At 43.4% G+C, this 27,290-nt stretch overlaps 1 protein-coding gene across 5 annotated transcripts in view; it reads left to right on the plus strand.

Annotated features, from left to right (window-relative positions):
* Window positions 1-21,265, plus strand: part of DOP1B (DOP1 leucine zipper like protein B) — a 103,805-nt gene extending 82,540 nt beyond the window's left edge. For 3 of the 5 annotated variants that reach the window (XM_057545937.1, XM_057545939.1, XM_057545940.1), the window contains 10 exons: window positions 3,895-3,980; window positions 4,215-4,324; window positions 4,448-4,594; window positions 5,615-5,676; window positions 6,183-6,311; window positions 16,621-16,757; window positions 17,804-17,859; window positions 18,084-18,245; window positions 20,117-20,246; window positions 20,749-21,265. In XM_057545937.1, the coding sequence (XP_057401920.1) occupies window positions 3,895-3,980; window positions 4,215-4,324; window positions 4,448-4,594; window positions 5,615-5,676; window positions 6,183-6,311; window positions 16,621-16,757; window positions 17,804-17,859; window positions 18,084-18,245; window positions 20,117-20,246; window positions 20,749-21,000 (1,271 nt within the window). In that variant the 3' untranslated portion in view covers window positions 21,001-21,265. Of the gene's footprint in view, window positions 1-3,894; window positions 3,981-4,214; window positions 4,325-4,447; window positions 4,595-5,614; window positions 5,677-6,182; window positions 6,312-16,620; window positions 16,758-17,803; window positions 17,860-18,083; window positions 18,246-20,116; window positions 20,247-20,748 lie in introns of those variants that run through there. The other 2 variants (XM_057545938.1, XR_009008237.1) reach the window with 2 other exon arrangements.
* The last annotated feature ends 6,025 nt before the right edge of the window (window positions 21,266-27,290 follow it).

A 27,290-nucleotide genomic window follows, 5' to 3' on the forward strand; every position in this document is an offset into this window, starting at 1 on the left:
AGAAAATCAGTTTGGTCTCAGTTTTGTTAACACGAGCAAAAAAATTACATCTAAGTTCTCAGTCGGAACTACATAGCGCAGTGCCCACCACAAGGTAAATGTTCAAAAACTGCTAGTTCTGTCGTATTTTATGACCTCTGTCATTATTGTTAGCGGTAGTTATATCAGCAGAAACAAAGCTGAATTTGTGGCTTTTAATATACAAAGGAAGGTGTGTCAAGAAGTCTGGGCTCTTTTCTCTCGCAAGTAAACGAAACCCACTTCAGGCGTGTAGAAACACAGCAACACAAAACTTTCTGGCTCATGTACAGGAAAAGCCCAGGCGTCAACATCTGGTTTTAGTCAGAGCGGGAGCTAGGTGTTCAGATGAAGTTCATCAAGTCTCATGCAAAGATTCCGGTTGGCTCTTCTGGGCCTGTGGCTGACCCAGAGGAGGAGAGGAAAGGCTGGTGCTCTGGAGCTCCGAGAAATGGGCTCCCACCCAAGAGGGGCTTCTCTTGCCAGGAGGAGGAAGGATGGTGTTAGACAGGCAAGCCATAGTACCCCCTCCATTACTTCTGCCATATTTGTTTGACAGCTAGTTTTGTGGTTTACATAAGAAAATAATTATACTTTACTCTGTAATGAAGATCCTATAACTAGTATGCTATCATTTACTAACGTAAACCAACACTTATGCTTTCTCAGGCTGCGGTTATGATTATAGCTGTGGTTCTAGGGAAAGAGAGCTGGTGCATCTCCTTGGCTCATCTGCCCTCAGTTATTTCCGATGTAGGTACTGATATAGGGATTAAACTGCTTCTCCACCACCAGTGCAGTTGAGCTGTGCTGAGTCAAGTGTCACTGGGCCTGGCTTTTGTGCAGTAAGTAAATTTAACCTCAAGACGGTACTGTAGTAAAATGATTACCTGATTTTTATTTAAAAAAAGAAAGCATAGAATTCCAAAGCTGGAGGTGAGGTGATTTGGGGGCTTCTCAGTAAGACTTAATTAGCAAATTATAGAGTACCAAAAGACTCTTTGGATCATACACTATATTTTGTTTCAGTCTTGACCAAACTAAGTATGCATACTGGCCGTCTAAATCATGAAACAGAATGAGGCTTCAAATGATGTGTTTCTCCACTTAGAGTTCTTATGCGTGCAGTACACGTGCAGGGTCTTTCCTGTGTGTTTGTGTCTGGCATGTGCCATGCACTGTGTTCTAGGTGCTGGCGCTGCAGCAGGAAACAAAATGAGCAGGGCCTCTGCTCTCGCAGGGGTGACACGGAAGGTGATAGTCCAAAGTAAATGAACAAAGGTATCTTTCAACTCTTCTGGAAATCCAAAGTTACTCCAAAATGAAAGTTTTTTTTTTTTAATTGGAGTTGGGCTGGGGGCCACTTTAGATGTTACAGAACATGTCCCCAAGGAAGTGTCAGTTGTGCTGAGAAATACAGGGTAAGGGGGCAAAGATCTGGGAAGGCGCTGCCCAGAGGGGATGGCGAGTCCTTGAGGTGGGAGTGGGCCAGGCCCAAGAAACCTGAAGACCAGCTTGGCTGGAGCCTGATGCGTGGTCATGCGAGGTCAGGGCGAGAGCGGGGGTGGAAGATTGTCAGGCTTGATGCAGAGCACACTTAAGAGCTTGGCCATCAGCCCGCTTGCTGTGGGAAACCATTAAAGTGTTTGGAGCAGTGACAGGATCTTATTGAGTTTTCAGAAAACATCAGTTTGGCTGCCGGGAGCAATATGGGCTGCAGCAATCGAGAAGAGAAACTGGGAGTTCAGTTAAAAGGATTTCCTGGTGCTTTGGGCAAGAGAAGATGTTGGCTTAGAGTCATGGGCTCTAGAGAAAGACGGACTGGTGTGAGTGCAGCGTCAGCAGAACTTGCCGATGGATTGCAAGTGGTAGTTTAAAGGAAAAAAAGGCAAACAAGGATGCGTTTGGGGTTTTTGTTGTTTGGTTTTTTGTTTGTTTGTTTTATTTATTTTTGGCTGCGTTGGGTCTTCATTGCTGCGCGAGGGCTTTCTCTAGTTGCGGGCGAGCGGGGGCTACTCTTCGTTGCGGTACACGGGCTTCTCATTGCGGTGGCTTCTCCCGTTGTGGAGCACGGGCTCTGGGCGCACAGGCTTCAGTAGTTGTGGCTCACGGGCTCAGTAGTTGTGGTTCGCAGGCTCTAGAGCTCAGGCTCAGTAGTTGTGGCGCACGGGCTTAGTTGCTCCGTGGCATGTGGGATCTTCCCGGACCAGGGCTCGAACCCTGCGTTGGCAGGCGGATTCTTAACCACTGCACCACCAGGGAAGTCCCATGACTTTGGTTTTTGGTTTAAACAATTGAGGTGGAAAAGTCTGAAGCAAGAACATTTTGGATAGGGAGATGGAGCTTGGGTTTGCATGCGTTAAATTTGAGATGTCTGGGAAGGAATCAGAAAAGGTCACTAGCGTAGGAGGAAAAACCAAGAGAACATGGAGTCATGGAAACTATGAGAAGAGAGTGTTTCCAGAAGGAGGACGTAGGAATGCAGCGGAAGGCTGCTGAGAAGTAGCGTGAGATAAGGACAGAGATTCCCTGGATTTGATGGGGGTGGGACGGTGTGATTGGATGGAGAAGAGGACAGAGATGAGGAAGAGGAGACAGTGGGTGCTGATAACTCTTTGAAGTTTAGTCATCAATAGGGTAATGAAGTAGTACTAAGGACCAAAGAATATCTTTTATTCGGTTTGTTTTTCAATTGGAGTTAACCAAAGCATATTTGTATGGTGATGGAATAGTACAGCAGAGGGGAAGATATTAATACCAAAGAGTGAAAGGATAGTTAGAAAGCAAAGTCTTCGACAGCTATAGGGCCAGGATTAATATCGTGAATGGAATTAGCGTTCTTTGACAGGAGCCAGGAACATGTCTGTCAAAACAGGAGACAAGGCAGAGAACACAAGTATAAAAGTTCCAGGTTAATAACGCATAGCGGCCAAACTGAGGGGGTTTCTGTTTGTTTACATTAATTTTCTCAATGAAATATGAGATGAGATTACCAGCCGAGGAGGGACAGGTATCGATGGTTATGGAGGGAGGAGGTGAAAGAATTATGTTGGAGACTGGGAAAGCCAGCACAGCACTGAGGGACATGGGGGAGGGTTATCTAGTAGCATCAGGTCATTTTTGAGTTGCACAGTCATGACATAAAGTGAGATCCTTTTCAGAGTGGTCTGGTTTTCTCCAGAGCATTTAGCTGCATAGAACTGCATAGGCAATCATTGGGTTTAGCCAGCTTTGCATTTTTCTAGGTGAGTGCTTCAGAGGGAGAGAGAAGCAAAAAAGTTAAGGATGTTCGCAAGGTGGACGACAGACCCCAGGTGTGGGTGGGGAGCTAGAGAAGTGAAGACCTGGGGGGATTGATGGGTAGTTAAGGAGGTGAACTCAGGGGGTTGGAGGCTTGTGCAAGGATTCAGGAAATTGTCAGAGCAGCATTCCAGGAGTAAGTGAGCAGGAAAGGTAAGATGTGGTCACGATAGGGTGCTGGAAATGGAGACTTTGGAAATTCATGAGGTCAAGGGTATGATGGTGACAGTGGCTGGCTGAGCTGGAACAAAATATAAGCTTGCTGGAAAAGAAAAGACTAAGGGGCTCAGAGGCCAGGATGTTAGAGGGATCATCCAAGGGGATGTTGAAGTTCCAAAAGTGGTGATGAGAATAGAAGCGGGGAGGAAGACAGTGAGTTGGTGCTGATTTATTTGATCAAAATACCCAGATTCTTAGTTGCTGAAGTTGAACATGTTAGCAGAGAAGAATACGTAACATGTACGTACGTACAGAGTCAGTGTGAAAGGCGGGGGCTCATGACTCAAGTTCATCTGATGCTTTGGGGGCATAAATGGTCACCTGTTGTCCTGACTAAAACACACATGCCTCTTTCAGCAGATGCTGCTGCCGCCGCTTCAGCAATGGTGTCCGCGTCTGCCCCTTCGGTGTACAGCGTGCAAGCCCTCTCCCTCCTGGCAGAGGTACATATGCATCTGGCTTGTCACCCCCCCACAGAAGTGAGGCTTTGCGAGGGCGTTCATTCTCAGGGGCCAGGGCGCACGGGCTGCACCGTCCCGGGTGAGTTCATAAGCCAGTCTTGGCCTCAAGCTGCCCCGTGGAGTTTCCTTGTTAGGTTGTGTATACCCCGAGGGCTAAATTTTGTATTGCCGCCCGCTTTAGGAGATTTCTGTTTTCCGGCGGTCCTGTTCTTCTAGGTTCTGGCATCCCTCCTGGACATGGTTTATCGAAGTGATGAGAAGGAGAAAGCGGTGCCGTTGATCTCACGTTTGCTTTACTATGTTTTTCCTTACTTGCGCAATCACAGGTAACGCCACCGTCTCCATTGTACCCCACCCACGTGTGGAAAGATAGCTTATGGGAAATGTGTCCAGCGGGGTTCCTTGCACCGTCTCTGACCTTGACCCTTTCCCCCTCCCACCCCTTTCAGCGCCTACAATGCCCCCAGCTTCCGGGCTGGCGCCCAGCTGCTGAGCTCTCTGAGCGGTTATGCCTACACGAAACGAGCCTGGAAAAAAGAAGTCCTGGAATTATTCTTGGACCCGGCCTTCTTCCAGATGGACACTTCTTGTGTGCAGTAAGAAATGCTGTCCTGATAAAAAACATGCCCTGAATCTTCAAGTGGAAAAGTGTTTGGGTTTCTGTAATTAATTCTCTTTCCTGAAATGGAAGCAGAGCTAGCATCAACCCAAATCATAGGACACCACTCACAGGTTAACTGTGTATTTCTGGGAACAGAATTAAGTCTTTTAAAAACTACAAAGGTGTCTTTTTTTTAATCAGGAGAAGAATTTCAAGTAAGAGAGCATATTTTTCCTAAAGAGCATAGCATGGGGCTCCAGTGGTACTTGGTCTAGTACTGCTTTATCTTGTAATCACAAAATGCTTGGCCAGCATGAAGATGACAGGGCTCCGTGGCGGCCCCGCGGTGTCCCTATCGCACTTCTCGGCTTGCGCTCCCCGAGTCCTCACTGAGACCTTGAGGCTGGCCAGGCTCTGCGCGGGCAGTGGAGCTCCGTGGAATCACAGGCACAGGATGAACGAGCTGTGCCTTCTTCTTGGAGGTCAGCAGAACCACTCGAAACTCTGCCCCTGGCTTGACTGAACAGGTCTTCATTAATGGCAGGCGTAGACGGTGGAGACTGGTCAGCTTTTCTATATGGGCTGAGGGTTTGCCCAGCCACCGCCAGCGGCTGTGGCTGTAATCCTGTTGTACTGCGGGGAGCCCGTTGAGAACTAGTGGTATTTGTCTTCACAACCCCAATTCTTTCCATTAACACAAGTGTATGGATATCATCTGTGTGAACACATTTAAGGGCAACCCTTGCAAAAGCCATGGTACCTTGACAATTTGTGTTTGCTTTTATGGTGAGCTGGGAATTATTCATTATTCCCTATGTTATTCATTCCCTATGTTAAGGTTATAAATGAAAAGCTTTTGCTTAACGTTTCCTTATATAAAAACTATTCATCCCTTTCACTAACTTCAGAAAGCAGTTTTTAGTAGATCTTAAAGGGACATGTTCTTTTCTTGATGCTTTTAATCAGACTGTCACCCTTTGCATATTTAATTAATTTTGCTTTTTTTAATATCCAGTTGGAAGTCCATTATTGACCATCTTCTGACTCATGAGAAAACAATGTTTAAAGATTTAATGAGTAAGTTCTTCTGTTATGTGCACGTAAGTCACACTTTAAAGGACCAATTCCTTTTGGTCATAATCAACTTTTACCACGTATTTCAGAGCCCAGCTCAAACATTTTTTAGTGCCATTTCAGCCAAAGAGTGTAATGTGATGTGCAGGATATGTTGGGACTACGTGAATGAGCCTTCCTATTTCCAGTCTATTGACACGAATGCCTTTAACTACCTTTTTTGCAGTTTTGTAGCAGAGAAAATTCTTTTGAAAGTAATGATAAGTTGACCACAATTGGTTAGAAGTACTTTCCTGTACCTCATATCCTCTTCAAATATCCCATCATTCAGTATCATGAAAGAAATAAGTACTTTTATAAATTTAAATATTTGAGTGTAACAACTACATGCCCTTAATCAAGATCATGATCTTTCACCAGGGAAGATAGGAAGAGTAGGAATTTCTCATCACTTACCTCTCATTGTAGTGTTCTCACTAAATGGAACTTATTTGCTCTATTTATTCCAGGCATGCAGAGCAGTTCTTTAAAACTGTTCTCAAGTTTTGAGCAGAAAGCCATGCTGCTAAAGCGCCAGGCTTTTGCCGTCTTAAGTGGAGAACTTGATCAGTACCACCTTTACCTTCCTCTGATCCAAGGTAAGAAGCCCTGCCCTTCCCCCAGCCCACCCCCCCCCCCCCCAGAGACAGGCCCAGAGTGGCCAACATGGCTGGAAACCAGAGGGGCCCAGGGCAGGTGTTGGCAGTATGGTCAAACGTTAAATGAGTACTCAGCAGAGGTGATTGTAGAAGAACTTCGGAAATATATCGGTAAATCTGAAACTTTATTTTAAAAATCAATTATTATGGGACTTCCCTGCTGGCGCAGTGGTTAAGAATCCGCCTGCCAATGCAGGGGCCACAGTTTCGAGCACTGGTCTGGGAAGATCCCACATGCCGCGGAGCATCTAAGCCCGTGCGCCACAACTACTGAGCCTGCGTTCTGGAGCCTATGAGCCACAACTACTGAGCCCACATGCCACAGCTACTGAAGCCCGCGCGCCTAGAGCCCGTGCTCCACAACAAGAGAAGCCACCGCGATGAGAAGGCCACGCACCGCAATGAAGAGTAGCCCCCGCTCGCCGCAGACAGAGAAAGCCCGTGCACAGCAACAAAGACCCAACGCAGCCAAAAATGAAATATAAATAAATAAATTTATTTTTTTAAAAAAGGCAAGAGAAAAATCAATTATTATAATGCTATTAGTTTTTTAAATTTTTAAAAAATTTTATTTATTTATTTTTGGCTGCGTTGGGTCTTTGTTGCTGTGCACGCGCTTTTCTCTAGTTGTGGCGAGCGGGGGCTACTCTTCGTTGTGGTGCACGGGCTTCTCATTGCGGTGGCTTCTCTTGTTGCAGAGTACGGGCTCTAGGCATGGGGGCTTCAGTAGTTGTGGCTTGCGGGCTCTAGAGCACAGGCTCAGTAGTTGTGGCACATGGGCTTAGTTGCTCCACGGCATGTGGGATCTTCCCGGACCAGGGCTCGAACCCATGTCCCCTGCATTGGCAGGCAGATTCTTAACTACTGCACCACCAGGGAAGTCCTATAATGCTATTAGTTTGTATTAGGTTGTTTTTTAAAGTCTGGCAGTGCTTCTTCAGCACTGTCTCCTGCTGGATCCCTCCTGCAGTACAGATACTAAGGCCAGTGACAGAGCAAGATTTTGGAGAAGTACCTGATTTTTCCTTAGCAGTTTTTTCTCTTCTTCATACTCGCGGTATTCTTTGTCTGCTTCAAGAATGAATGATTGTGGATATTATACATGGTTTTAAAGGTTTTTCCCCCTCCTCATAAAATGTTGAGGTGGCAAAGTGAGCATTCTGTTTTAATTCATCCTCCTCCAAGACACAAAAGAACTCTCAAACAGGAATGTGTTTTCCTTAAGACATGTAGCCTAAATGGAATATAATAAAATAAACAAAAAAGCTTTCAAGAATCATATGAAATATCATGAAGACTAGTATAACAAACAATTTTACAAATATTAGAATTACGGTGTAAATCCTTTTGGGGGGCTCAGACTTATTAAAGTATAATTTACATACAGTTCTGGCTCTACAGTTCTATGAATTTTGATAAACACATGTAGTCACGTAACCACCACTGCAGTCAAGATACAGAACATTTCCATCACCCCAGAAAGTTCACTCGTGCCCCTCAGAAGGCATCTCCTCTGCTTACCCCCTGACCCTATCAACCACTAAATCTTCTTTCTGTTCATATAGTTTCATCTTTTCTGGAATGTCCTATAAATGTGAATGTGATTAGACAGTGTATAGCCTTTGAGTCTGGCTTCTTTTGTATTTGAGAGTCATTCATTCTGTTGTATTTATCAATAGCTTATTTCTTTTTATTGCTATTTATCTATAGTATTCCATTCTGTGATTTGTTTACCAGATCACCAGTTGAACATTCGTGTTGTTTCCACATAGAATTATGATATAAATCTCTTACTCTACCCTCTTAAAAAATGCTCTTATAAATATCTGTCGGCTCACAAAGCATGTGCTTTTTGTAAATATTTGTATTAATTCTCAGCCCACGTCCCTACTTGATTGACCACTTGAAAGGTCTTAATTATTTTAGGTCAAAACATTAACAGCTTTCACGGGTATTAATTATGACAGAATTTTATATTTGCAATAATGAAAATACCATTATACTTCTACTGACATAATTTCAGCCTGTAAAGCACGTAAGATGTTCATGACCTAACGTCTTGAATACTTAAGATGTATAAAAGTGAATATTCAGATATTGACAAATCCTTACTTGAATTACTAACAGGAGGCTGCTTAGGTCAGAGGGTGACCAGGAATGCCGTTAAAGGCGATGGCAGCCCTCCAGAGACTTTGCTCAGTGCAGAGTCAAAGCTGAACTTTGTTGCATCCTTACAGGATTTAAAGGGGAGAGAGAACAACGGGAACCACATTTCCTCCAATTCACGGGCGGTGTCTGTGATGGTGCTTTATGCACCTGGCCATCAGACGGTGGTCCAAAAGGGCAGCGTGAATTCACTTTCTCAGCAGGAGAGCATGGTAGGCAGTGCATTGTACAGTCCTTGCCATGCTTTCTCACTTTGGGAGAAACACCTGCGCCTTCTCTCCCCCATGTCCCATCACACACTCTCCTAAAACCTGGGGTGAGGCCCAGAGAGCTAAAGAGACAGTATTAGATGTGTAGAACAAGAAGAGAACAGACAATGGCCTTTTTCAATCAGTGGTATGGAGAATCTGACTATGGCAGGGTGTAAACATCCAATTCTGAGAAATCATGGCTTGGAGAGGGAGAGAGAAGTAGAGGCAACATAATATATACATTATATATTATATACATACAACATATATGAAAGTCAGCATAATGCTGACTTTAAATAGGAGATGGTTTGGGGGTCCTTGGGGAAAGAGGAATTTCTCCAAATAAATACCCTCCACTTTGGATAGCTCAAGTGCTGTTTCGTTTTTTTTTTTTTTTAAAAACTACATGTTTGAAAAAGTAGGATGGACTTCCCTGGCGGTCCCGTGGTTAGGGCTTTGCACTTACACTGCAGGCGGCACAGGTTCGATCCTTGGCCAGGGAACTAAGGTCCCTCACGCCACACAACGCAGCCAAAAAGTAAAAAATAAAATAAAATAAAAATACCTGTTTGAGTCCTTGTTTTAAAAAAATAAGAGGAAGAAGTAAACATGTTTACCCCCTTCCGTTTTTTGCTAACTGACAGTTTGCAAAGCACTTGCCTCTGTGTTGTCATTGTGTTCAGGACTGTGGACAGGCCCAGCTTCCCTGAGGTCCTGGGGTGATGGGATTCGGAACGTTCTCTGACAGTCTTGGGACATTGACTGGCCCCGTGGAGCAGTGACGCCCCAGTCAAGGGAGTGGAGGCATCCGGAAGCTCCTAAGTTGCACACCATGGTGAATAGTTGAGGCCAAATCAAAAGAGGCAGGAACGGGGAAGGTCTGGCATTTCTCCTTTGGGGTCCTCACCCCCGACTGATCACCGTCAAGTAGCACTGGAAGAGGTCGATCGATGCACTCAGGGTACAGAGCTGAGCAGCTCCTTACATCTTGGCTCGTAGTGACATAAATTTTACATTGATCTCAGAAGCAGTAAATCGGCTCAAAGCAATTATTTTTTAAACAGGAGGGACGATAAAATGCTGCTTGTCTAGGACGAAAGGCCCCTACAGAGGCCCCTGATGAGGGGATCAGAAAGGTCTAGAGGGAACACTCTGTTCCCTCTAAGCTGATGAGTGTGGCTCATTCCAGGTCCACTGAAGTCCTTCCCATCGTTTAAGTTTTCTTCATTGTCCTTTATCAGCTCCATTTTTACATCAGCATACTGGTGCTCAGAGAGATTAACACCTGCGTGAAGTTGCATTGCCGCTCACTGGCAAAACCTGGACTGAAATCTGAGCCCTGTGACTCCCAGCAGCAGGCTGTGTTCTTTAGCAGGTACCCTCTGAGGCAGGCGAGTTTCACAGGTGGGAAATGGGCTCAGCAAGATTATGCGGCCAGCCTAAACGAGGTTCTGCAGCCTTGACAGTGGTGCAGGGATTCTGGCTCAGGGCTCTCTCTGGCTCTGCTCACCAGGACTCCTTAAGCCTGTAAGGTTTATCACTCAGCTAAGAAAGGAATATTAGAGATTCTAAAATAGATCATCTTGGCTGAAGAATAATCTCACGAATTTAGCTTTTATTTGGAGCATCAATATGAAATATGCCCCATGTGTACAAACCACTTTTTTTTTTTAATACTTTTTATCTCAAAGTAGATTAAGACTCACAAGAAGTTGCACAAATAGTACCTAGTGTTCCTGTGTACTGTTCGTCCAGCTTCCCCCATGATAACATCTCACATAAGCATAGTTCCTCATCAAAACCAGGAAATTGATGTGGGAGTATTACCATAACTCAACTTGAGACTTTTTCAGATTTCACCAGTTTCTACAATGCAATCTTTATGTGTGTGTTTGTGTGTCTAGTTCTATGAACGTATCCCATGTACAAATTCTTGTAGCCAACACCACAACCAGGATTTAGAACTCTTCCCTCGCTACAAAGCGACACCCTCAAGTCACTCACTGCTTTATATAGTCACACCCTCCACCCAGCCCTAACCCCTGGAAACCACTGATCTGTTCTCCATCACTTTAATGTTATGTAAATGGAATCATACATCATGCATATTATGTAAATGTCACCTTTTGAGATTAGCTTTTTTCATTTAGTACAGTGCTTTTGAGATCCATCCAAAGGCAAGTGGGGTATGTTCATGGGTGTATAAAGAGTTTGATCTTTTTTAATGAGTAATAATACTCCAGTTTATGGATGTACCCAGTTCATTTATCCATTTACCTGATGGACATCTGGCTTGTTCTAGTTTTTGGTATTAGAAATAAAGCCTAAGGGCTTCCCTGGTAGCGCAGTGGTTAAGAATCTGCCCGCCAATGCAGGGGACACGGGTTCGAGCCCTGGTCCAGGAAGATCCCACATGCTGCGGAGCAACTAAGCCCGTGCACCACAACTACTGAGCCTGCGCTCTAGAGCCTGTGAGCCAAAACTACTGAGCCCGCGTGCCACAACTACTGAAGCCCACGCACCTAGAGCCCGTGCTCCACAGCAAGAGAAGCCACCTCAATGAGAAGCCCGCGCACTGCAATGAAGAGTAGCCCCCACTTGCCGCAACTAGAGAAAAGCCCACGTGCAGCAACAAAGACCCAGCGCAGCCAAAAATAAGATAAATGAGATAAATAAATTAAAAAAAAAAAAAGGAATAAAGCCTCTGGCGATCCAGTGGTTAGGACTCTGTGCTTTCACTGCAGAGGGCCCAGGTTCAATCCCTGGTCAGGGAACTAAGATCCTGCAAGCTGGGATAAATGCACAAGGGTTTGATTACTGGGTTCTATGGTAAATGTGTGTTTAACTTTATAAGAAACTGCCAAACTGTTTTCCAGAGTGGATGCACCATTTTGCATTCCCATTTAAACAGTAATTCAAATGTCATTACCTTTTTTTTTTTTAACACTTTTATTTTTTAATATTTATTTATTTATTTGGTTGCACTGGGTCTTAGTTGTGGCAGGTGGTCTCCTTTTAGTTGCAGCTTGTGGGCTCCTTAGTTGCAGCTCGCCAGCTCCTTAGTTGCGGCACGTGGGCTCCTTAGTTGTGGCTTGTGAACTCTTAGTTGCAGCATGTATGTGGTATCTAGTTCCCTGGCCAGGGATCAAACCCGGGCCCCCTGCATTGGGAACGCGGAGTCTTAACCACTGAGCCACCAGGGAAGTCCCTCATTATCCTTTTGATGTCTTTAGAGATACCCCTACTTTCATTCCTGATATTGGTAATTTGCTTTCTCTCTTTTTTGGTCAGTCTTTCTAGAGGTTTGTCACTTTTCTTGTTCTTTTCGAATAACCACATTTTAATTTGATTGATTTTTCTACATTATTTTTGTTTGTTTTGTTTCCAGTTTCATTTATTTCTGCTTTTTATTATGCCCTTCTTTGTCCTTGCTTTGGTTTTATTTTGTTCTTTTTCTGGTCTCGTGAGGTAGAGGCTTGGATTATAGATTTGAGTGCTTTCTTCTTTTATAATGTAAGCATTTAGTGCTATAAATTTCCCTCTCAGCAATACTTTAACTGTATCCCACAAAATCGGATATATTGTAATTTTCATTCATTTCTTTATATTTTTTATTTCCTTTGATACTTCTTCGCCCCGTATCTAATTTAGAAGTTTGTTAATTTCCAAGTGTTTCTGGTTATCTTTCTGTTATTAATTTCCAGTTTGATCCCATTATGGTCAGAGAACCTTCTTTGTAGGATTTAAATTTGTTGAAGTTCAGTTATATCATGGGTCATAAAGCAGTCTTGGTGAATGTTCCACGAGCACGTAATGAGATGTGTTCTGCTGGTGTTGAGTGGAGTGTTCTACAAGTGTTTATTAGATCCTGTTGGCTGAAGGTACTGCTCACTTCTATATCCTTACTGACTGTTTTCCTAGGAGTTCTATCAGTCATGGGATAGGGATGTTGAAGTTCAGCTACAGTTGTCAGTACTTATTCTTCTTTGAGTTCTGGCAGTTCTTTCTTCAAGTATTTTACACCTCTGTTGTTTGGTGAACAGACATTTAGGAATGTTATATCTTCTTGTTGAACTGACCTTACTACTATGTAATGTCCCTCTTTGACCCTGGTACTTTCCTTTGCTCTGAAGTCTATTCTGTCCTATATTAATAGCGCCACTCAGGCTTTCTTAAAATGTTTGCATATTGTATCTTTTTCCATCCTTTTAACTTTAACCTACTTATATTGTTATATATTTTTAAGTAGTTTTATCTTTTTTTAAAATGTATTTATTTCATTTATTTTTGGTTGTGTTGGGTCTTCGTTGCTGCGTGGGCTTTCTCTAGTTGCGGCGAGCGGGGTCTACTCTTCGTTGTGGTGCACGGGCTTCTCATTGCGGTGGCTTTTCTTGTTGCGGAGCACGGGCTCTAGGCGTGCGGGCTTCAGTAGTTGTGGCTCGCAGGCTCTAGAGCGCAGGCTCAGTAGTTGTGGCACATGGGCTTAGTTGCTCCGCGGCATGTGGGATCTTCCTGGATCAGGGCTCAAACCCGTGTCCCCTGCATTGGCAGGTGAATTCTTTTTTTTTTTTTTTTTTTTATTTATTTATTTATTTATTTATTTATTTTTGGCTGTGTTGGGTCTTCGGTTCGTGCGAGGGCTTTCTCCAGTTGCGGCAAGCGGGGGCCACTCTTCATCGCGGTGCGGGGACCGCTCTTCATCGCGGTGCGCGGGCCTTTCTCTATCGCGGCCCCTCCCGTCGCGGGGCACAGGCTCCAGACGCGCAGGCTCAGCAATTGTGGCTCACGGGCCCAGCTGCTCCGTGGCATGTGGGATCTTCCCAGACCAGGGCTCGAACCCGTGTCCCCTGCATTAGCAGGCAGATTCTCAACCACTGCGCCACCAGGGAAGCCCGGCAGGTGAATTCTTAACCACCGCGCCACCAGGGAAGCCATGTTGTTATATTTGAAGTGAGTTTTGTGTAAGATAGCATACAACTGGGTCATTCCTTTTATCCATTCAACCAGTCTCTTTTAATTGACGTGTCATGTCAGGATATATTATGCCATTTTGTTTATTTTCTGTTTGTTCCTTGTTTTTCATTCCTTTTGTTTCCCTTTTCCTATTTTCCTGAGGTTACTTGAACATTTTTTTTGGCGTTCCATTTTGATTTATTTAAAGTGGTTTAGGGGTATATCTCTTTATATAGCTTTTTGCAGTGGTTGCTCTAGGGATTACAGTGAACATAGAACATACATACTTACTGTGGTCTACTAGTATCAATATTTTACCACCATTTGCTTTTCTCCCATGTGATATAGTTGTCTGAAATACTACGTTTACATACTAGAACCATAAGAGATAGAGATACACTTTTTGCTTTCCCTGTCCAACATAAATACTCAAGAGGAAAGGATATTATTTATACTCATTTATTTACCCTTTCTATTGCTCTTTAGTCATTCCTGATGTTCCGTGTTTCCTACCGTTATCATTTCCTTTCTGTCTGAAGAACATCATTTAGCCATTCTTTGAGGACAAATCTGTTAACAAGTTTTCTTAGTTCTCCTTCATTGAGCCTTTTTTTTTTTTCACCTTCATTCATCTTGGTTTGGTTTGGTTGGTTTTTTTTTTTTCTTTCACCTTTATTCTGGAAGGATGTTTTCATTGGAAATAGAAAAATTCTGGGTTGAAGTTCTTCTTTCAGCACTTGAAAAATGGCAACTTCTTTCTGACTCTATGGTTTCTAATGAGAAATCTGCTATTATTCGAACTATTCTCCCTTTTAGGTAATGTATAATTTCCCTCTGACTGCTATCAAGATTTTTTTCTTTGTCTTTAGTTTTCAGAAGTTTGATTATGTGACTGAACATGATTTCTTTGGTTTTATCCCTTTTAGAGTTCACTCAGCTTCTTTTATTTGTAGATGTACGTCTTTCACTACATTTGGAAAGTTTTCAGTCATTTTTAAAATATTTTTCCAACCTATACTCTTTTTTCTCTTTTTCTGTGATTCCAGTGCACAAATGTTAGATCTTTTGTTGTCCCACTGGTCTATGAGACTCTGTTCATTTTTTGTTTTTCTGATATTTTCTCTCTCCTTTGTTCAGCTCACATAATTTCTATTGATTCTGTCTTGGATTCCCCTCTTCCTCTGTCATCTCCATTCTGCTGTTGAGCTCAACAGTAAGTTTTTCTATCTTGGTGATTCTATTTTTTAGTTCTAAAATTTCTATTTGACTTTTCTTTGTATCTTGTATTTTTTTGCTGACACTTTCTATTTCTTATTTGTTTCAAGTGTCCATAATTGGTTATTAGAGTATTTTTAGATAGCAGCTTTAAAATCCTTTTCCAATAATTCCAACCTCTGTATTATGTCTGCGTTGGTGTCTTTTGGGTATCTTTTCTCATTCAAGTTGAGAGTTTTGGCATTCCAGGTTACATTCTTTTCAATTGCCTAAGCTGGGATAAAATAAAAAATTTAAAAACCACATGGAACCCACTTCCAGGTCATTCCTTAAGTCCCAAGGTTCCTACCCAGTCCTGCCACCTTTCCTTCACCTGTTTTCTGATAGTTGGTTTATGTATTTTTGTTCAAGGTTTTTGTTTGTTTGCAGTTAGATAAATAGGATGTATTACACTTACTCCATCTTGTCCAGAACCAGAAGCACAAACCACTCTTTAAAAATGCCAACCTGGGGCTTCCCTGGTGGCGCAGTGGTTAAGAATCCACCTGCCACTGCACGGGACACGGGTTCGAGCCCTGGTCCAGGAAGATCCCACATGCCGCAGAGCAACTAAGCCCGTGAGCCACAACTACTGAGCCCGCGTGCCACAACTACTGAAGCCTGCGTGCCTAGAGCCCATGCTCTGCAACAAGAGAAGCCACCACAATGAGAAGCCTGCGCACCACAACGAAGAGTAGCCCCTGCTCGCTGCAACTAGAGAAAGCCCGTGTGCAGCAACGAAGACCCAACACAGCCAAAAATAAATAAATGAACAAATAAAAAATAAAAATAAAATCCATCCATTAAAAAAAAAAATGCCAACCTGTTTGTCAAGTGTCTGATCTATGCATGATCCTTCATTTGGTCAGAGTATTTTTAAAGGCAAGAAGTAAAAACCCACTTAAGCTACCTCAAGTAAAGAGAAGTTTATTACTAATTTACTACAGCGAATCTTAAGCAGCATGACCATAGTTCAGCTGTTTCCTATAGCAATTTGTCATCTTCCTAAGAAACCTTAAATTATGGGAAAAAATCACATTCTGCAAACAGTTATTTCAGTGGAGAAGTGGGGAAGACTGTTAGGGACTAGAGAGTTTACCTTTTTTTCTTTTTCCTGCAGGAATTAAAGTTTTTGTCATGGTCATCAAATCTAAACTTTACTGAATAATTCTATTTTATTCACGCACTTCACTTGCCACTCCTCACCCCCAAAATATAGTGTCATCTGCCAACCAATCTATATGATCTCATAGTTGCATCACTCGCCAAAGACTCTTCAGTTTCTGTGTCTCATGTTTCATATGCTTAGAAGAATAATTACATGTTCATTGATCACACACTGGATTTCTGGCTTGAGCCAGAAATTGATGCCTTTCTACTCAGCTGCAGCAGGGGAATAAGAGGAACTTGATTCACTTCTTTAGCAAAAACCACAAACTGCTGTGCCTCACAAAGAACAGTGCTGGGGGCAAACACGGGGCACAAAACCATTCTCCCAGCACCCATCTCATGTATGAGGTTCTTGTCAAATGTCAAAGCAATTGCAATTTTATTATTCCTCTTTGTCTAATGAGAAACTCCGAACTGCATATTTGTGTGACATCTCTAAAATCTTCTTTCCTTAGAACGCCTGACAGACAATCTCAGAGTTGGACAGACATCCATAGTTGCTGCTCAGATGTTTCTTTTTTTCAGAGTTTTGCTGCTAAGAATATCTCCTCAACATTTGACTTCACTGTGGCCAATAATGGTCTCTGAATTGGTAAGTGCAAATATTTTACTCTTGAAAGCAAAATTGGAGCTTTTAAAAATGCTTTTTCAGGAATAATATATTATTTCATATATATCTAATTTTATCTGCAAAACTTTCAATCACGTTGGTAGTGCATAGTCAGCTCTTGCTTAAATAGAGATATTTTATCCTATAATCATAGTTGCTCTCTCAGCGTCAGTTATTCCAATTAATCTGTACAGTTTGATATTATTTGCTTTTTTTTTTTTTTTTTTGGGCTGTGCCATGTGGCTTTAGGGATCTTAGTTCCCCGACCAGGACATGGCAGTGAAAGTGCTGAGTCCTAACCACTGGACCACCAGGGAACTCCCTATTTGCTATTTTTTAAACTGTTTTTTTTTCCCAATTTTATTGAGATATGTGTCATATAGCCATGTGTAAGTTTAAGGTGTACAACTTGATTTGACTAAAGTATATCATGAAATGATTATCACAGTAAGTTTAGTTAACATCCATGACCAGGGATTGAACCCACGCCCCCTGCATTGGAAGCACGGAGTCTTAACCACAGGACCACCATGGAAGTTCCTTGTTTTATTTTTTTAGATTCCACTTATAAGGGAGATCATACAGTATTTGCCTTTCTCTTCATATTTCACTTAGTATAATGCCCCCAAGTTCCTTCCATGTTGCTGGAAATGCTAGGATTCCTCCTTTTTCATGGCTGAATAATATTCCATTGTGTATATATAAAACAATTTCTTTATGTATTTATCTGTTGATGGACATTTAGGTTGTTTCCATGTCTTGGCTACTGCAAATAATGCTGCCCATTTTTTAATTGGATTATTTGCTTTTTTTTGTTACTGAGTTGTATGAGTTCTTTATATATTTTGGATATTATCCTATCAGATATTTGGTTTGCAGATATTTTTTCCCATTTCATAGGTTGTCTTTTCATTTTTTTGATTGTTTCTTGTGCTTTATTTGCTATTTTTTATGGACATATAAATTTTAAACATTAAGCTAGGTTTACTCTCTCAAATAGTAACTTGAATTCACATTTTTTTTTAAAGATTCAGACATTCATACAGCTTGAAGAAGATCTGAAAGAGGACGATGAATCATTGAGGTAAGTAGTACAGCAGTCTGCACACATATATGAAGATTAATGGACATCACCTTATGATGCAGGGTTATCTAACACTAAATACTGTTTTCCTGAAGTAGTTGTGAAGGGACCAGCTATTCTGACCATTTCTTAAAAGGAAAACCTTCTTATGGACATTGCATAGGCAAAAGGACCACAGCAGATGTGAATGAATTTATAACAAGAGTTTCTTTGCAAATTTACAGAAACAGCAACAAAATCAACAGAATAAAAGTTTCAGTCTCTGATGGAAATGGGCCCTCGATGGGGGAGATACCCCAGAGTGAACTTATCCTATATTTATCAGCTTGCAAATTCTTGGACACAGCACTTTCTTTTCCACCTGACAAGATGCCGCTATTTCAGATGTAAGTCAGGGAAGACCACGTGTCTTCTTTGAAGGAGGTGACTTTCTTTCCTCGCGAGCATTTTCACTTGTTCTTTCCTGTACAGTATATAAGACACCACAGCATGGGTTACTAGTGGCCGAGGGGCCTGCTCAGAATACCAAGTTTCACATTACTTGCAACATCTGTGGTTTGGTGAATTTGGCTCACAGTAGTGTTTATGTACGGGTTTCTCTTTCTGTGTGTGTGTGTGTGTGTGTGTGTGTGTGTGTGTGTGTGTGTGTGTGTGTGTGTGTTTAGGTGGGTTATGCTATTGGGTTCTTATAAAACAGAGTCACCCACTGGTGATCCACACTGGGTTTGTATAATTTTTTTGTCTCTTTGTTTTTAATTAAATAAATGGAACATGCCGTCTCCAATTGGCTCTGCCCTTGTTGGCTCACATTTCCTGTAGGCTTAACACAGCTGCTCATATGTTTAATTTCATGCCTGGCCCCAGATGCCACTTCTCTCTGTCCTATTCCCCTAAAGAGTGAAATCGTGTAGAAATGTTTGTGGTTAGAAACACTAAGTGAAAGAAGCCAATCTGAAACGGCTACATACTGTCTGATCGCAACTATATGATGATCTGTAAAAGGCAAGACTGTGGAGACAGTAAACAGCTGAGCGTGTGCCGGGGGGAGGGGAGAGCGAGGCAGAGCACAGAGGATTTTTAGGGCAGTGAAACTACTTTGTATGATACATGTCATTGCACACTTGTCCGAGCCTATAGAAGTTACAGCACCAAGAGTGAACCCTAAGGTGAACTCTGGACTTTGGGTGATGATGTTGAGTCAGTGTCAGTTCATCGATTGTAACAAATGTACCCCTCTGGTGGGCGTGCTGGTAGTCAGGGAGTCTGTGCACGGCAGAGCAGGGCCCAGGGCAAGTGGGAAACCTCTGTACTTTCTGCTCAATTTTGGGTGAACCTAAAACTGCCCTAAAAAAGAAAGTTTTGGGCTTCCCTGGTGGCGCAGTGGTTGAGAATCTGCCTGCTAATGCAGGGGACACGGGTTCGAGCCCTGGTCTGGGAAGATCCCACATGCCACGGAGCAGCTGGGCCCGTGAGCCACAATTGCTGAGCCTGCGCGTCTGGAGCCTGTGCCCCGCGACGGGAGGGGCCGCGATAGAGAAAGGCCCGCGCACCGCGATGAAGAGCGGTCCCCGCACCGCGATGAAGAGTGGCCCCCGCTTGCCGCAACTGGAGAAAGCCCTCGCACGAACCGAAGACCCAACACAGCCAAAAATAAATAAATAAATAAATAAAATCAAGTAAAACTTTAAAAAAAAAAAAAAAAGAAAGTTTTTTTTTTTAAGTGAGTTCCAATGTACATGAGTATACACAGCACCATTAATCATAATAGGCAAAAGGTAGAGAAATGTCCATCAGTTGACCAGTGGATAAATAACATGTGGTGTGTCCATACAATGAAATATTCTACAATACAAAGAAATGAAGTACCGACACATGCTACAGCATGGATGAACCTTGACAATGTTAAGTGAAAGAAGCCAGGCACAAACAACCATGTATTATGGGATTCCATTTATATGAAATGTCCAGTATAAAAAAATCTGTACAGACAGAAAATAGATTAGTGGTTACCTAGATCAAAGGGGTGTAGTGGATTGAGGGGTGAGAGCTAACGGGAACAGGGATTCTATTTGGGGTTATGAAAATATCCTAAAATTGATTATGGTGATGGATGTACAATTCTGTGAATATACCAAAAGCTATTGATTTGTACACGTTAAACTGGTGAATGTGATTTACATCTCAGTAAAACTGTTATATATAACCCTTTAAGTGGGCTCCAAGCCAGCATGCCTGACCTCAGATTTTTTTCCTCCAGTTACAGGTGGGCATTTGTTCCAGAAGTGGACACAGAGGGCCCTGCCTTCCCGTCGGATCTAGAGGAGAATCACCAAGAATGCAAACCCCACACTGTCAGGATTCTCGAACTTCTAAAATTAAAATATGGGGTAAATGTTTTCCTTTCTAACAGTTATATTTGTGGCAGAGGGGAGAAAGGCTAGGCAGTGAGTGAAGTACTTCATATGCTATTTGATTTTAATGACTTTGAACCGTTTTCAGAATGCCTCCTAACTGAGTGTTCAAACTTGGAGATGGTTATAAATTTCATCTCTGTTTTAGCATTTATATGTCACTTTCTCATCCCAGTTGCTAAGAGGTAAAGCCTCCTGGGTGACACAGTCCTGTAGAAGCAGTCTTGCCCGCAGAGTTCCTCTGTGACTCAGAGGAAGAGCCTGCAGGAGAGGTGACCGTGGCCCCAGCGGGGTGGGCTCAGGGTGAAATCCTGGCGGAAGATGGCAGCTGAAGACCTAGGATTTGAGTTGATGCTGCTACCATCAGCGCTGACAGTGAATTTCATAAAGGACCCATCTCTTAGCTTTCACCGCCTGCATGTGCCTCGCATGCATCTCTAACCCTTAGCAAAGCCATGTCGTTGTGGGTCTCTTGCAGGAAGTCGGCAGCTCAGATGAGATCACCACGAAGAGCGAGTTCCCTCTTCTGCGCCAGCGTTCTCTTTCCGGCATTAGGCAATTGATGCCATTCTTCAAGACTCTAAACTGTGCTTTTAAAACCCAAAGTAAACTGCCTGCTGACACCCGAGGCCCTCTACTTGTGGAGTTTCCCGTTGCAGATAGCTCAAGGGTCTTGAAGCAACTGGAAGAATGTGTCGAATATGATTTTTTGGAACATCTAGAATGTTAACCTTGTAAGCCAGAACTTGTTTAATCCATTTACTGAGACTTCGAGAAAAACCAGGATATATTCAAAACAAAAAAAGGAGCCAGGATAGTGCTTTTAAACAAGTCTGTCTCAATTTTGAAAGTAAATTTCAGATCATTTTTCTGGTGGGCAACAAAATACACCTCCCTGAATGCCATGTAATATTTTTGGATCTGATTTTATGTTTCTTCCTCAATTTATGTAAAGAAATAAAATTAATATATCATCTAATGGTGGCACAAAATTTGTAATATAAAGTAGAGGATGGAGAGATTGAAGAGTTGTTTTCTTTGTTGCAGATATATGGGTCTGTGTCAGTACACCTCTCTAAAAATCTTAACTTGTTGACTATTATTTTAACCTTTCTTACATATGTCCCTTTAAACATTTATTTTGGTACCACATTTTAAGATGAAAATATATTATTTTCTGAAAATACTAATTGCCCGTTACCATTGACTATTCAGCAGAGGTGGGAGCTTGAAGATATCTCAGTGTATTTAACTCATGCCCATTAAAAGTCACGTGTTCACACTATTCTGCTGGGTAAGAAATACATAGTTTTCAAACGTCTGACAGCTGTAACCTTCGTTATGGTACCACAATGTGCCTGGCCAGCACTTTCCATTTAACATAAAGCAGTCAGCATGGTCACGGAGCCTCTAATGCCTGAAACTATTGTCAGGGAAACTCACTCTTTGGACTCTTCCGTATTACTCTGTCCTTTCTGGGATCTCTTTAGCTCTCCACAGACATCGCTGTTGATGAAAATAATCCCTTCCTAGGCACGGACTCCTCCAGGCTGGCAGCGTGTCACCCCACTCTTTTCGAGCCTCTTTGTCTCATGCCAACTTCCTTATTTAGACTCCCTCTTGGTGCCCATCCTCTGCGGTGAACACCCTCACTCTGCGCCAGTGCGCGGGGCTTGCCTGCCAGACCTGCCTAGCTCATGTCCCCTTTTCAGCCACCAGGGCGTTCCATGACCTCATTTTCCAGGCCAGACGATGCAAACTGTCCTAATGCGTGCTCTCAGATCCATCCTTTCTATAGACAAGGGTGTTTGGGAATTTGACCAACATTATTGGTTAAGTTTCTCCTAACATTCTACTACGTATTAGTTTGTGACACTGCAGAAGCAATTTGTGTCACTAGCCCCAAGATAGGATATGGGGAGCACAGAACCACTTGGTTCCCTAAATAAGGGCTAAAAGTAAGAATCAAAAAGCACCACCATATATGGGTATTCATACAAATACGTGTTAAAAATTACATGGAGGGGCTTCCCTGGCGGTCCAGCGGTTAAGACTCCTCGCTTCCACTGCAGGGGGTGCGGCTTTGATCCCCGGTTGGGGAACTAAGATCCCGCATGCCGTGTGGCACAGCCAAAAAATAATAATAAACAAAATAAATAATTACATGGAAACTATGTTGTTTGTGTGTGTGGGGGGGGGGTATCTTTAAAATCATTTGCAAGTTTGGTCACTAAAATGTTAAATATTGAAGTGTAGAATTGTGAATTCAATGTAACTTATATGATGAGTTCCCCATAATTCAGGTTGTGAGGAGATAACCGTATGCTGATTAATAGTTAACATCAAGGTGGGTGCATATGATCATGTATCAAAATTGACAACAAAACTAATAGCTTATTTATGTCATCAGTAGCTATTATGCCATGAAAGGTAGTTCTTGTACCTGTACCTAGATTTACAATTTTTTTCTTTTTTTCTCTCCAGTATCTAAAATAGCTTAATGGTCTCGGTCAATACCATATATAATTTAATCCTTATTTATTAATGGAAATCTTAAAAGGGATTTAATAGTACATCTCTGTTTATCATAGAACACCAAGAAAGAAGTCTTATAAATGTGATGTATATCTAAGTCTTTTGTCAGTGTACACACCACAGTGGGTGAGGACATAGGCTCTGAATTCAATTTGGGTTTGTTATTCAGCTTTACCCACATGCTAGGCTGGACATATACTTTGTGCCTCAGTTTTCTCATCTATAAAATGGAAATATCGACTGTAACTACCCCTCAGGGTTATAGCAACTAACCCCCTCTGTGCTCCCACTGTGGTTTATATAGTTGTCCTTTTTCACTTGACTTTTTTTTTTTGGCTCTTTGATGTCTTTTTTTTTTTAAACTTTTTGTTTTATATTGGAGTATAGTTGATTGACAATGTTGTGTTAGTTTTTTTTTTTTTTTCTTTTTTTTCTTTTATTTATTTTTTGGCTGTGTTGGGTCTACGTTGCTGCACGCGGCTTTCCCTAGTTGTGACGAGTGGGGGCTACTCTTCGTTGCAGCGTGCGGGCTTCTCATTGCGATGGCTTCTCTTGTGGAGCACGGGCTCTAGGCGCGCAGGCTTCAGTAGTTGCAGCACACAGGCTCAGTAGTTGTGGCTTGCGGGCTCTAGAGCGCAGGCTCAGTAGTTGTGATGCACGGGCTTAGTTGCTCCACCGCATGTGGGATCTTCCCGGACCAGGGCACGAACCCGTGTCCCTTGCCTTGGCAGGCAGATTCTTAACCACTGTGCCACCTGGGAAGCCCCTGTGTTAGTTTTAAAAGAGAAAATGGAGATTTTTTTTTCAGTATGAGGAAAAGCAAAATTAGCAGTTCTTTTTTTTCCTTCCCACCGGAGACGCTTCTGCACGCCACGTGGAAGACGGCCGCTGTGACTCATTTCCTCTCAGAAGAAGTTAAGCCGTGTGTCCAGTGCAAGGACCAAAGTGCCACTGCTCTGGGGGCAAGCAGTGTGCTGGGTCCCGTGCGCTAACAAAGCGGACTTTGGAGCGCACGGAGCTGCAGGAGGGTGTGGTGGGGACGTAGCCCTTATGAGCGGGCATGAATGGTCGTCACCACTGGATGGCTTCCCAGGGGGCCAGGCGTCGTGCTGAGCGCATCACGTGGATGATTTCCTAAACCCCTTAGGAGGTAGGGACTGTTCCTCAGTTCTCCACAGTCAGCAGAGCCAGACACCGAAGCCTAGGTCTGTCTTGCTCTAGAGCCACTATGCTCTCTAGCCCAGGGCTGAGAAGGTTAAACAGGAAAACGCTGCGAGGGCTGCTGCCGCGCGGGGCCGCTTGGGAGGCAGCTTCCGAGGCCGCCCCGCCCAGCCGGCTTCCTGCCCAGCGGGCTTCCTGCCGAAGCGGCTCCTCCCAGGGCCTCGGCACAGAGAAGGTGGTTCCTGCCCCTCAAGGTGCGGTGAGGTGTGTTTTAAAGCGGAACAAGCCTTATTTTCCAGCATTTGTGTTATGCCCAGTTAAATTAGAAGTAGCTGGATTCATCAAGATGGTTGATGAAGACTGTAATTAAAAGCTTTGAAAAAAAAAAAAAAAGCTTTGAACAACAACCTGGGAGATCAGACAGAATCTGGCCTTTGGAATTAAATTGAGGTAAGACAATGCCTTCTACCAGGTATCCTTTGCAGTTTAGCAGGACACACAGACCCATGAACATGGAAAAGTGACACCATCAAAGAAGAGTCCACCCATTCTACACTAAGGAGCAACTGGACGTTGTGAGAGTCACTACGTAGTATCTTACCAAGCTTACAAGTTTTGTTAAGTCGTATAGTAATCATTCCATAAGCTGAATTCCATCATCTTCAATCGGACTTTGTGCCGTCTCTGAAGTTGAGTGGAGAGACCCCCTTCAACCTTCTTTCAGGATGGTTATGAGGACCCGGCAGTTAGAAATCTGTTGTGGTTAGGATCCAGCAAAGCAACTTTACTTAACAGGGGTCCCCTCTCTGGTGTGTGCACAGAATCATCCAGAGAGCTTGCTAACTTGCAGAAGGCTTAGCCTCCGCTCCACAAAGTCTGAATCAGTAAATGGGGTGACATTTGGGAATCTGCTTGTGTAATAAGTTATCTCTGATGCCAGTGCTTTCTGGACCACTCTTGGAGAAACACTAGTTTGCAGAGCCACGAGTTCGCAGAGATGATGGCTTTGATGCAAATGAGGAAACCCGCAAGGCGGAGGCTTGTCTGCTTACTTCTCATCCTATACAGGTAGCTCTTTCCAAGTGGTCCTGCATCTAAATCAATAAGCCTACCTTTAAGCCAAGGCGGAAATGGACTTTAAAATTGGATCTAGGAAGAGACTATGGCAGTTCCTCAAAGAGTTTAAAATATAATTACCCTATGATCCAGCAATTCCGCTAAAAACGGAAAGCAGGGTCACAAAGAGAGATTTGCACACCCATGTTCGTGGCAGCATTATCCACAATAGCCAAGAGGTGGACATAACCTGAATGTACATCAATGGATGAATGGATAAACGTATGTGGTGTAGACATACGGTGGAACATTATTCAGCCTTAAAAAGGAATGAAATTCGGACACGTGCTACAACATGGATAAACCTTGAGGACATGATGCTAAGCGAAATAAATCAGTCACAAAAGGACAAATATGATTCCACTTACAAGAGGTGCCTGAATAATCAAATTCATAGAAACAGGAAATAGAATGGTGGTGGCCAGGGGCTGGGGGAGAAAGGACTGAGGAGTTAGTGTTTAATGGGTACCTCTCCTGTCTCCTCCAACCACTTGGGGTTTCTCATCTCTTGCATTTCTTTTTTTTTTTTAATATAAATTTATTTATTTATTTATTTATTTTTGGCTGCTTTGGGTCTTTGTTGCTGCGCAAGGGCTTTCTCTAGTTGCAGTGAGCAGGGGCTACTCTTCGTTGTGGTGCACAGGCTTCTCATTGTGGTGGCTTCTCTTGTTGCGGAGCACTGGCTCTAGGCGCATGGGCTCCAGTAGCTGTGGTGCACGGGCTCAGTAGTTGTGGCTCACAGGCTCTAGAGCGAAGGCTCAGTAGTTGTGGCACACGGGCTTAGTTGCTCCGCGTCATGTGGGATCTTCTCAGACCAGGGCTCGAACCCATGTTCCCTGCATTAGCAGACGGATTCTTAAATACTGCGCCACCAGGGAAGTCCCTCTCCTGCATTTCTTACATATGTTGTTTCATCCACTTGATACTATTTTCTCCTCCTCTTTCACCTGGCGAAGTCCTACTCAAGTCGTTTGTTGGTTTACTTAACAAATATATGGGAGCCCATCTTCGAGATCCAAACTCCCTGGCCTTGCTTCTTTCTACACCTCACAGCGAGGCACTTTCCCAGTGTGGCCCTATGAAAGCACTGAATAACGTAGTAGCCGATCACTGGTCCAAGGTAAGCGCCCTTTTGTGGAAAAGACAGAGCCTGTATCTTCAGTTCCTTCGGTGTCTGGCATCGACGAGCAGCCAGCAAATAGCTAAATGAAAAACATAAATGTTGATTTATCTGCCCAAGGTGGTGCTGGATGGAAGAAGAAAGGGGAGTAAAACAAAGTTTGAATGTATGGATTTGTAGGACTAGGCAGTGTGGGCTCAGGGAACAGTGGGCTTTCTGCCCCAATCTTGGCCTCTCCGTCACTCTAAGAATCCCCTCCCTGCGACTCATGTGGTTTCCCGGACCACCACTTTGGACACGTGAGGTGTTCTGCTTGGCGTGCTTTCCCCGCTCTGTCCTGCTGCTCCCAGCACTGCCTGATTACATAGTCAGCCCAACCCACCTGAAGCATCTCGGTGAGAACCGCCCATTCTGTCTTCACCTGGCTTGTCCTTAATTCTTACTGGACCCTTTGACAACCAAACACTTCGGTACTGTATGGAGAGGGAACATTTGACTCTGTGCACTAACCATACTGCTCAGAGAGCTTTGTGTTCTATTAAAGATACTACAGTAACTAATAAGCACTTGATTGTATATTGTCCCATGTTTTCCTTCCAATTATTTTCTGTTTGTTTCTGAATCTAAGCCAGCCCATCAATCTAAATTCCCTCAGGAAAAACACAAGTTGTTTGGGGACTTCCCTGGTGGCACAGTGGTTAAGAATCCACCTGCCAACACAGGGGACACGGGTTTGAGCCCTGGTCCGGGAAGATTCCACATGCTGCAAAGCAACTAAGCCCGTGCGCCACAACTACCGAGCCTGCGCTCTAGAGCCCGCAAGCCACAGCTACTGAGCCCCGCACACCACAACTACTGAAGCCCACACACCTAGAGCCCGTGCCTTGCAACAAGAGAAGCCACTGCAATGAGAAGCCTGCACACCGCAACAAAAAGTCGCCCCTGCTCGCTGCAACTGAAGAAAGCCCACCACGTGCAGCAACGAAGACCCAATGCAGCCAAAAATAAATAAATAAATAAATTTATTTTTTAAAAAAAGACAAGTTGTTTAATATGATTGGAGGCAGGGGGTGGAGCTCGTGGCCAAA

This window comes from Balaenoptera acutorostrata, chromosome 4 (assembly GCF_949987535.1).
Source record: "Balaenoptera acutorostrata chromosome 4, mBalAcu1.1, whole genome shotgun sequence".
In the NCBI taxonomy this organism is placed as follows: domain Eukaryota; kingdom Metazoa; phylum Chordata; class Mammalia; order Artiodactyla; family Balaenopteridae; genus Balaenoptera; species Balaenoptera acutorostrata.